General features: G+C 39.6%; 1 protein-coding gene across 2 annotated transcripts in view; it reads right to left on the bottom strand.

Moving 5' to 3' along the window:
- Positions 1-12460, bottom strand: part of STAG1 (STAG1 cohesin complex component) — a 202849-nt gene that overhangs the window by 138110 nt on the left and 52279 nt on the right. For both annotated transcript variants that reach the window (XM_072867279.1, XM_072867278.1), the window contains exon 4: positions 2747-2911. In XM_072867279.1, the coding sequence (XP_072723380.1) occupies positions 2747-2911 (165 nt within the window). The remainder of the gene's footprint in view (positions 1-2746; positions 2912-12460) is intronic.

Below are 12460 nucleotides of genomic sequence, written 5' to 3' on the forward strand. Positions count from 1 at the left end.
TCAAGTTAATGTGGGTATCAAATTGATTTATAGAGTTCAAACGAGACTGAACACCAACACAACTAGCACTCCATAACAGAGGCAAAGATTTATATGCAAAGAGCAGCTCTGAAGTTATGTATACTTGAAATACAAAATATTAACCTAACTTTGTTTCCCTGGAAGAACCAAACAGCAGTAAGCCTGAAGAGAAGTAAATGAATCCTGCTATGAGAACCAAAATAGAGGACAAACTTAAAAGAAGTGAGAATTGAATTCAGCTATAGACTTTCATGAGTTGGCAACACAAAGCCAGAAAAATCTAACAACTAAAATAAATCCAGAGAGCAAACAGCAGGAGTAGATAGATCATAAATGAAGCGCATGAAGTAAAAATCCCATGTAATCTCAGAATATATTAATTTAATTTTTCTGGGTTTTAATTGCTGGAAGCAAACTTTGCTGTAGAAAATAGAGAGTGCTATAGAAAAATGTAGGTTATATTACAGGGAAGAACTAAATACTGAGAAATAATAGCTTCTGACAAATACAAATATATGGCACTTGTCTGAAAGTTGGCAATACTGACAGAATTGCTAAAATTGGCCACAAAAAACCTGCATCAAAACTATGAAAAACAAAAATGCCAAGCATTCCTAGTTGTGACATCAAAATCCCTATGCTATTAAGGAAAAATAAAAGTATAAAGACGCTAATAAGTTTGGTTTATAGAGCCTTGGTTTCACATGGGATTATTGTCCCGAAGTACAAGTTAAAAAATATTAAATCACATTTCAGTTGCATCCTCCTTCCCACTGTAGGGTGGGTTTCTTTGTTTTTTTTGGAATATTTTTGCCAATAGTAAAATTTTCAAAGGTGCACAAGTGACACATACTCTTGAAATTAGTACTGGTGCTCCTAAATACAGCTCAAGTCATTTATGGCTGTTTGCATCCCAAGCCTTCAAATAAACTTGCCTATTCCTTTACTATTTGCTTATCATTTCTCCACTGCTTAAAAAGCACTGTCTACTTCCTCCTCAAATATGTAGGCTGGGAGCATTTTAAGCATGTCCATGCATATGTATATATGCACATGTATATATACACAAATATACAGACACACACCCATCTATACATGCATATACAAACACTCAATTTCTCAAAACAATTCCTTTGTATTTGAATTCCAAAGGTTTCTTAATACAAACATGTAGACAATTTCTTTTTAGAATTTCATTTGCAGAAGACTTCTGATGGCATCTCTTTTGAAATAGATGAAATGTATCAAAGTCAATGCCACACACACAGAGTTATCAAATATCAATCACCCATTCCCGTTAATTTGGCTCCTGCAAATATCAATAACTCTAACACAAACATACTACATAAAGCATATTTTATGTTCTGTACCACAGTAAAACCAGAAAATAGACTCCAGATGTTTCCTCAAATCCTGCCAAAAATGAAATTTGAAGAAGTGTTGAAAACGAAGCAAAGTTGGAAGCCCTTACTTAAAACAAGTAGGAAGAAGAGGCACAAGGAATCTGTAGCTTTGTTAGGAGTAAATTTGTTCTGTCTTCACCTACTAGAAAAGAAGGGTCAATCCTGAATAACTGTAAATACAGCAACTATGAAGAATGAAAACTCTCATTTTCTTCCTGTTTATTACTTCTTTAAAATTACATCTCAGACCTTCCACAGATTTGATACAGAGAAAAATCTTCAACAGCTTTCACTCATTTGGAAGACTAGATTCCTTTGGGAGCTAATTAGACTTAGCCTTTAGCTACACTAAAAGTAATACTGAAAATGGGACTTGGCCCCTAATTTTCCTAATGCATAAGTTTCTCATGTTAGCACCACAAAGTGAAAACAAACTAACTGATATTGCATGAGTCCTGTTTTGTTGAAATGCAAAGGAAAGGAGGTTTGCTTAAACAATCCTTCAGTAGGAATGACTGTTGGCTTTGCACTGTACCGGATGAACAGTGTTTTTGGGCCCACTGTTTCTGCTTTGAGTGCCAAAACCAATAGCTGAAGCACAGTAGCTTACTAGAAGCATACAAGTACTATCAAAACCAATCACCTATAGAGGTTCTTGAGGTGGGACTCATCTGGCCCAATAAATCCTGTAAGACCTCTGAAATTGATCAAAACATAAAGGAGTAAGAAACACTTCCAGAGGCAGTTCACTACAACTATCTTAGGTATTTATTTCACAATGAAAAATTCGCCTTCAGGATGTGTCCATCTTTGTCCCTCAGACATAGAGAAAGTCTAGGCTACTAGTTTATCCTTCATCTGCTGCTCTGGTGGGGACAGCAAGAAGAATGCAAGCTGCAGTGCAAAGTACTCAAAAGTGCTTGTGTCAGCAGGTATTTTTGAAAAAAACAAGCAAACAAAGCAAGCCTCAGATCCATCACTAACATCATCTACTTTTTCCTCACATAAAACTTATTACAGGATATTCTTTAATGGACTGCTTAATACCAACATGTATTTTCAATCTGGAAGTAATGAACAAAATAATGGAGAATTTGAAATACATGACTTTCAGATCTGTCTCTTGTCTTTCAGAAGTATGTATGACAGTCCGCAACTCAATCAAAGCACATTCTGTCCCTTACTTTGTCATACACAGACAGTCTATTGGACCAATACAGGTTATGAAAAAACACAATTGTTTACAAAACCTTAACTTTGACTGAACTTCTACCATCAGGATACACCAAATTGTGAAGGCGTAACACAATTAGTTATTTTACCTGCATGGCACTCTTCCCCAGCTTAACCACCTCAAACAAAGTGACAGGGTCCCCTTCTCCATTCTGCTGAGGGTGGCCATTAGCTCTTCCACGACTTGCTCCTCTAGCTCCAGATTCAGAACGACCCTTGTCTGCTGGAGACTTCCGAGGTTTCTTAGTGGCAGACTGGGCAAAGAAAACCAGCAGAATGAAAATTCATTATAGCTATATCTGAAATCACTCAATGTATCTTTATAAATTATACATAAATATTACACACACATTTATACACTCACACGTGTATATACACACAACTATCACAGAATAAACCAGGCTGGAAGGGATCTCAGGAGGTCTCCAGCCTGATCTCCTGCTCAAAGCAGGGTCAGCTATTAAATTCAACCAGGTTGCTTAGGGCTTCATCCAGTCAGGTACATATGTTTTTATTTATCAGTAGCTGTTGAGGAACAACTTAAAGCCACTGTCACATCAAGGTAAGTAGTGGTGAATTTCCAATGTTGGAGTACCAGTTCATGTCAATACCCATATTACTCTTATTCAACAGACAGTCAACAACATGACTTGAACTAGATAAACGGTAGCAAATTACAGACAGGACAGCAAAAGTGTTTTATGTTGGCACACAAGAAACTTTTAGAATAATGACCTTTGGAAGACAATAAGCTATTAAAAATACACTTGTCATGTTAACATTCATTTTCTGTATTATTGGTTTTATACAACTTTTATAAGAAAATGTGTACATAAAGAGTCAGCTCTTCAACTCAAATTAAATCACTGAGTTTATACAGCCAGATTTAGTAGATCATCATAATAGTCCCTTGCTTCAAAATTTTATGAGTTAAAACATTCGCCCTGTGAATCTGTATTATTTAATGTAAATTTTCTCTAGATTCTTCAAGCTCATAATCAGGTGGTATAGATCCCTCTTGTAAGAAGTCACCTAGTTAACAGTTTGCTCTGAATTTAAGTCACCTTATGCAAAAAAAAAAGTTTCTGTCGAAAGTAACGTAAGATTCCTGCTATGATCTTACTTCCGTATTCTATTCTTTCTCCCTACTGGGAAGCAGGCAAAAGCAAAAGCTGCCATTTTCCACAGAACAATGAAGCTATTTTGAGGAAATACGTTAAAGAAAAACAACACACAAGCAACTTGAAGATTACATTTAGGACAATATCCTCATGGTACCATTTACCTGAGTATACTGTCAGTCAGTTTCTATCAAAGCTTTTAGTAAAGAACATGAAGTCAACATTTTTGGTTGCATCTTCCAATTGCAGACACATTAAGAATTCTCCTGCAGAGGAAAGGGATCTAATTTCTGGAAGAGAGCTGGTAGAAGAAAGACCTGCAGTCTATCTTTCCCCTTACTTTAAAAGGGATCACTGCTGGTGGGGCCAGAGAGCTAAAGAAAAGGGCAAGGTAGAGTGCAACTGCAACTGCCTCTTGCAAATATTCAGTTAAGGACTTGCATACAAATGCAAGCTGGAAAGCTTAAAATAATGGTACAATCTCTGTGAAAAGTTTTTTGGATAACATCTGTACTTATGATCAAAAGAATATGTGTTCTCCCTCAATGAATGTTTAAACATGTGCAAACCTGCCTTTATCAGCAAGAAAGCTATCAATAAATGAAATATTTGAGCTCTACTGAGCTCCAAAGAGACACATGATCACTATTTAATAAAATGGCAAAGAATTAGAAGTAAATTGACTCTTTTGAGATATGTAATCCATGTGCTTATTCAATCTGGGTGACAGTAAGCCATAAGCACTTCAACTAGCTACAAGTACTGCTAAATGAAAGCAGGAATGCAAGTTGATGCCATCCACAGAAGCTAATGCAAGCCCTCCTCCATACTCAGTTTTTCTCAACATGTAATTCAAAGGGAGACATTAAACACTGTAAGGATGAAGGGGAAGCAAGTAGGAGACGGACATGAAATGCACACAACCAAAGATACCTTGTTACTGAAAAGCAATGAGAAAAGCCACTTACACTGGCATGAGTACTATGGACCAGCATGCACATGCTCAAAATGAGTGATCACAAGACACGTAAATGCTCAGTTTAAACTCCACTTTTGTGAGGTATCCTGGGGAAAGGGGCTACTTTGACCAAGACTCAGTTTGAATCAGAAGGGTGAGAACACCAGTGAGCTCTCAGAAGAGGCACAGAAATAACTGACAGATGTACTTTTGACAGAATTACTGGACAAAGCCAGATTCTTCAAGCCCAAGTATCTCAAAATCCTGGACCTGAATTAACACCATATATAGTACTGAGTCTACTTGAATAAAGTTTCTCTCTGGTATAGATTTTCTTTTGACAATGAGAACATCTCTCCCAGTAGAGAAACCAAGTCTTTCATTTAACAAAAGCCGTTCTGCATCTAAGCTAGGGAAGCTAAATCCAGATGCAGGATCTGTATTTAATCCTGCCTCAAGAGACAAAACAAGCAGACAAAGGATCCTCCACTGAGAAACTGAAGAAAATCCAAAACTAGAACTTTCTGAGTTAGGCAGGGATTAACATTATCTTCAGATGGAGAGGCACTAGAGGAAGGGTGTCCACCAGACTTCCACTCCAGAGCAGTTCCACCCAGTAGGCATCTGACAGAAAGCCCAAACTCAATCCCACTCCAGAGTACAAATATGAAAGCAAGTCATACATAGGTCCTCCAGCCTCCAGAAACTGCCTGGTACTCTAATTACAAAGTTTTGCAAGCACAAGGCACAGAAGCGAGGAACTGGCATTATCCTATTCATTAACATACAATATTACAATGCTGTTGTCAGACATCACTTGCATGCAGTGTCCCTGAATTTACAGCAAGAAACTTTGCAGGCCATCTTGACAGATCTGAGCTCCATACAGGTTCCCACCTCTGAGTACAAAGTTGAATAGCTAACCCTATTTCAAGAGGAAAAATTTTCACAATGAGAACAATCAGCCATGAGAATATTCTCCCCAGGGAAGCGGTGGATTCCTCAACATTGGACACTTCTAAGATTCATCTGCACGGGGTGCTGGGCCACCTTGTCCAGACCCTGCTTTTGCCAAGAGGGTTGGCAAATTGGACCAGATGATCCTTGAGGTCACTTCCAACCTGGTATTCTATGATTCTATCCCAGGATGGAGACACCCAACGTCAGTGAAGCAAGAGAAGGAAAAGCATGGAGTAGTACATCTATAGAAACGCTAAGAGGACTCCTTCATGATACAGAATATCAGTGGAGTATCTGCAGAGGAAGGGTGCTCTTGAAAGTGGAGTTGCAAAGTCAAGCTATGAATCTAAAAATTATGTTTGGCATTGAGGATGCCAAACAGAGGTAGCCCTGCATCCCAAAAGAGCTAATGCCATGAAAAGCTTCCACATAGAAACAGCCCTGCCCAAGGATGAGTGTAGCTCCAGTACACCTGTCAGACTATTGCTGACAGGCGTAAAATGTGCTGTTTTGTAAGATCAAATAGAGTACATTTGCAGCAAGTCTACTCTTGTGAGGATCCACCAAATGGTCAAGATACAGGAAAAATAGAACCTCTGCTTCCTAACAGGAACAACAATCTTGGTTATTGCTCGCCCCTTTACACCCTTTCAGCCAGAAATTTCCTGCCTCTGCCTAAAGCCCCCTTAAATTGACAGTCATGTATGTCTGTTCATTTTTTTTTTTTCCTTTTTAAGCGTCAGTCTTGTCAGAATCCTGAGGTGGGTAAGAACTGATTGTTTTCCACACTCAAAACTGACTTTTCTCCTGTTTATGAGATAGATCTCTGAAAAGCCATGGAAAAGGCAAGCTGGTTAGCGATATTGTATCTAAACGTATTCATAAATCCTTGTAACAATTTCCATAATCCAGGCATCTGCTGCAATGGCAGAGCCAACACTGAGGTGAATTAGGACTACCAGAGGGAGGGATAAAGAAGCATGACAAGGTAAGAAAGCTTGAGGCTTTTTAATCACACACCAGGAAAGATGCTGCTTGGAGCTGTGAGCCTGTAGCAGTTAAATCTGTGCTTTCACTCTGATCCAGGACAGACAATCAGACTGGTGGTGGTGTCAAAATGGACTGAGTTGCCAAATGAAAAAAGAAGTTACTAATGATTTTTCAGATGTGTGCAGTAGATTCAACTGACAACTAAAGCTGAGGATTTATACACACCAGCATTAGGAAATTCAGAAGTTCCAGAACATGCCACGGAAGCAACTCTAAAATGTCCATATTGTTGACCACATAGTTTACCTGTTGCTTTATGGCTTAAACGAAGGCAAACAAGAAACAAAATACTTACCCTGACTCTAATTAAACTAAAATTATGAAAATTCAGAATTTTGTAATAAATTAGCTAGATAATACTTTTCCTTTCATGTCTTTAAAATTATTGTGAAGAAAAAAAAGTGACCCACATTTGTAAAATCAAGTAATACAGTGAAAGTTAATTCACACACTACCAAAAAAAAAGTGAAAGTGGCTTGACATTTCCCATTAACATTCCCCAAGTTGATCCGATGCACTTCACAAAGAAATAAAGACAGTAAAAGCGTTACAGGTCAGTAACTCCACCTAACCCACCACCTTAAATGATGGCCTCTATGTGCATTCATACCATAAGTAATTTAAAGCAATATCCCATTTCTCAAGGGAGCTGGAAGAAGCTTTTTAATCTTCCACTTGAGTAAAACTGAAGAACTTGCCTCTCAAAGGCATCACCATCTTGAGAGGCCTCTGCATTATAATCTCGTGTTAAGCGGAAGAGTGGTAATGTCTGAGCTCTTTCTGAATGAATCCTGATTAAAAAAAGAAGACTACTGCACACTTTGTAACATCATCATGGTTATCTAAGGAGAAGTTCTTGGATTCAAACCGTCAGTCCTCTGGACTTTTTTTGTCATAGAAACAAACAAGGTGCTCCCTGTGAAAAGCCTCATCCTGCAAATAAAGGCATATGCAGACCCCCTAACATCCACTGTGTACAGAGCTGCTTCAGCTGTAGCACATGCAGTTTAGAACACACACACACACAAGAAAAAAAAACAACCCACACAACAGAGGCAGTGTTGGGGGGTAGAGGGGTGTTGCTTTTTTTTCATCCTTATTTTGAAACCCAGCAAGAGTTCTAAAAGTGATCTTAAAGAATGAAAAGAGTCTGCTATAAATGCTTGAATCACTTCTATTCTTCTAGCTGAGGAAATTGCTACCAAAAAAAGACTATATCCACAGAAAAATGAAGAATAGATTAGATTGCCAAAAATACAGGGACCATCCCATCAAAAGCTTAAAAGGAAAACTTGTCATGTCATTAGGATTTCTCCACCAGGAAGCTACAAGTGGCAGGATAGAGAAGTCTTCACATACTGGCTGCATGTGCACTTCCACAGAACTACAGAAAGACTTATTTAAGGGACCTAAAATATCAGGCAAGCAAGCTGAAACAGGACACTGCTGTAAGTCACACCAAACCACAAAGCCTGACTACTATGAAAAGAAATTCTTCCAAGAGTATTCCTTCCCACTATTAATCAGGATGTGTACAATTTGGAACTAGAAGGAAAATTAAATCCCCTGCAGTATCTAACATCCATGCTACGAGACTAAATAAGGCTAAGAGTCTGCTGTAAAGTTAAAATTTCACATATGAATGCAAAGATAAGGTATTGTGGTCCATCTCCTCCATACCAAACAATACAAAACGGACTTGAAAGCAAAACCACACAGTCTGCGCTGGGGACAAAAGGATCAGAAGTGCCTTGTTCCATCTTGCCTTAATAGAAGAATCTGAGGAGAGGAGCTGGAGAAAGGCATGCTGCGGCCCTCAGTATGGGATGAGAGGCGCCCCAGCAGAGATCTCAGAATTGCCACCTCTGGAACAGAAAGACTGATGTTTCTTCTTGTCCTCCGAGTCAAAGAGGCTAATCTGTCTACTCCTACTTCAAAGCTGAAATATAGCCAGGGATCTCTCTCACTCCCTCAACCTCTAACAGCTGAAGTTTAAGCGAAGCTATTCTGAGCTCCTGGGAAGTTAAGGCCAGATAGGTTAAAATAAAGCATGGCAACAACATTGAACAGAGAGCATTGATCCAAGAGAGGAGACAAAAAAGGATACATCAGGAAACTGATCTGAGCCCAAGCTCACTGATGTGAAAGCTGCATTGCATCATAAGCCCTTGGGCTTTCAAATCTCCTACCTAGAACAGGAGAGCGCATCCATATCCATATATTTCAATAATGCAGCCGACAAAAAAGGCGTTTTTGGCCAATGTTACTCAGCAACTTCAACAAGAGGACTGTTATAGGTCACGCCTTAAATACACCCCACATAAGTCACTAAATATATATCCAGATGGTATGCTCACATACAGTATCGCATAAATACATGCCCCCAAATATCCCACTGACTGGACAGATTCACCTCTTGGCCAGTCATTCCACAGGCATCCGGTCTACAAGACTCAGTGTTTAGAAGTAGACATGGGCAAGGGGGAGGCCAGCCCCAACCATTGTCAATGCTAGAACAGGAAATGGTGCAACTCCTGCTAAATTCACAGCAAGGGTCGGTGAATTCAGGACAATCAGGTTAGATTCCGAGAGTTATTCTGAAGGACCAATGCACTTAATCTCTTTGCAAGTTGACTTGCAAAGTTGTCTAATCTACTTGGTCAAGTACTCATTAGAATAGTTTCTTATAGAAGTGGAGGGGCAACTTGGAAAGTAGCATTTTCAGGAAGGGAAGGTTCCCCAAAATGTTAAGGTTCTCTGTGAACTGAAGAGGTATTTGCTACAAATGGCAAATTTTCAAATGAGGACCATCTCCTTACAAAAGCCTCAAACCCGCAAAGAGGAATGTCTTCCTTTGGAAAAAAAGTCTGGAAAATCCTCTAGTAGTAGTTTATCTTTCTGACAAAAGGTCAAGTCCATTCTATAACACTACAGCAGAAACCTATTTAAAATACATACATGTATTTGATGGAGTACACTGTGTGCAGCTCTGTAATAGAACCATGCAGCTAGACAAAACAGCACAGAAGAGTAAACTCTTTCCAAAAGAGGTCAATATGTTTATGGCAGATGTGTCACTGTAGCTGTGATGGCCTAAGGACATAAGCAAATCAGCATTTGCAGGGAGAGATCAAATCTTACTAGACCATAATATTTTAGTTCAGGAAAAAACCCCACAAAAAACATAAAAGCCTTTGGGCAGAAAAGCCTTTCTTTAGGTCTGTAACAAAGGAAAAACATCAAAGCTAAGTATTAGTTGAGAAAAACAGCTCTGAATTTAACCAAATATTTTAATCTGTTTCACATCTGAGAGTAAAGGTAGGTGGTACCTGTGGAGGAAATAAAAATCACGTTAGCAGATGGAAGAGTGAGGGAAAAATGTCAAGAGCTGCACCTCCTGTAAGAAACAGATAATTCACCTGAGGAAAGTGGATGGGTTAGCAACACGGATAGGTGAGCAATGTGGAGGAGGAGGGAAAGTGAAATACAATGTTTGCAAAGTCAATACTTCAATTACTAAGTCCATGACTTTTAATATCAAATGATGTTATAAATTTAGTTGCATAGATTAGACTTTCCAAGCTGTTTGCATTTCTCCTCAAGGATATTAGACATTGAGTGGCTTTTTCCTTTTTGGTCTTTTTTTTGTAGAAGAACCTTATTTATTCCTTTCTGTTGCTGCAGTATCAATTATGAAGGCAGGATTTGATTGTGTATCCAAACATATACATTTTGTCAAGTCACCCAAAAAACTGTATCAAAATGACTGAATTTGTGGATGACGGGAGAGCAATAGATGCCATTTATCTTGACTTTAGCAAGGTTTCCAACAGTCTCCCACAATATTCTTGTATCCAAATTGGGAAGTTGTGATCTGGATGGGTAAATAACTAGATGCATGGAGAAGTGGTTGAACTGTTGGGCTCAGAGCATAGCGGTTAATGGATCATCCTCTACCTGGAGGCTGGCAATGAGGGAGTACGACAGAAGTCTAACTGGAACATGCCCAGTTTCCCATCTTTATCAGATAGCCGGAGGTGGTGAGAGTGTGTGCTCCTGTCAAGCGTGCAGATGACACCAAATTGGCAGGGAGACCGCTTAATGACATCAAGGCCAAGACTGCTACTGACAGTCTGGAGGACTGGGCTAACAGTACACTCAAAATTCAACATGGACAAATGCAAAGACCTGCCCCTGGCAGAGGAATAAATCCCTTCACCAACACAGGCTGGAGACTGGCTAGTCAAGGAACACCTCTGTGGAAAAGGACCTTGGGGTCTTGGAAGACAGCAAACTGGGCATGAGACAGCCATGCGCCTGAGCAGCAAAGGCCATCAGCACCCTGGGCTGTACAAACAGGAATATAGCAGTACACCAAGGAAAGTGATTATACCCTTTTACTCAGCACTTCTTAGCCCATATCTGGAATACTGTGTCCAGTTTTGGCCCTCTCAATGCAAAAGAGGTATAAACTAGAACAAGTTCAGCAGAGGGCTACCAACATGGTCAAGGGGCTAGGAACACTCCCCTGTGAGGCTTTTTGCAACAGCATATAGTGGGAGAACAACTGACAGTAGTCATGAACTGAAGAAAGAGAGGTTCTGATTGCCTACAGGGGACAAATTTTTCACAAAATAAAATTAAACAGGTTGCTGAGAGAGGCTGTGCAGTCTCCAGCCTTGGTGGTTTTCAAGACCAGACTGGAAAAGCCCTGAGCAACATGGTCTGATCCCAAAGCTGACCCTGCTCTGAGCACGAGGTTGCAATGAGACCTCCTGAGGTCCCTCCCAGCCTGATTCCATGATTGACCACCATTGTTTCTCCTCTCTGAACCGCTTCCAGTCCTAACATACCCTTTCTTGAGATTCTGGGGTGGAGGTCAAGAGGGGAAGAGAAACTAGAATCATGCAAAGTATTCCAGATTTTGTCAAACCACAGTTTTATAAAGGACACAGTGTTTTATTCTCTGTTCTCTTCCTCAGAGTTTTAAGACCGGATTTGGGTTTTTTTACCCCTATTGAGCATTAAGATGATGCTTTCATGGAATCACCTCTGATAAGCCTAACGTCTTGCTCCTTAGCAGCAACCGTCAGCAGACAGCCCATCATTTTATGTATGAAGCAACGGCCTCTTCCTCTGTACATTCATCACTTTACAATCATGTAGAACAACACGGAGTTGTTCTAAGCATAACGAGCAACTGCTCCTGTAGAAACTTGATAGCAGGACCAGTAGAGTACTTCAGCAAATATTCTCGTAGGAGCTACTAACAAGCTCAAACAGAGGGATGAGAAACACCTTTTGCAACATTCACCTCTCCTGTCCAGTGAATGCGCAGTGGGCACAAAATACCACTAGCGTTGCTTTAAGTTAAATTCCTACACTCTGACAACCTTCTGGGTTAGCAATCAGGTGGCACAGTCCTCTGGGGTTTTTTCGTTAGATCTGCAAAAACTCATAGATTTACTAATGAGATATTCTTAAGATAATTTCTGATTTTGCCCTTTGCTTACAAGCTATGTAAACAGATGATCTGTTCTCTTTACATGCTCCTTTAAAGCTTTCTGTAAAGAAGCTCCATGTTTATGAGCAAATCTGTCCATCTGATGAAGAATATATGCCATCATAGGAAACGCTGTTCAAAAGCTCTCAAAAAGAAAGACAACGTGCCCAGAAAAGCCCAGGATTTAAAATGCTGGCTCCCAAAGTAAGTC

This window comes from Ciconia boyciana, chromosome 7 (assembly GCF_034638445.1).
Source record: "Ciconia boyciana chromosome 7, ASM3463844v1, whole genome shotgun sequence".
NCBI lineage: Eukaryota > Metazoa > Chordata > Aves > Ciconiiformes > Ciconiidae > Ciconia > Ciconia boyciana.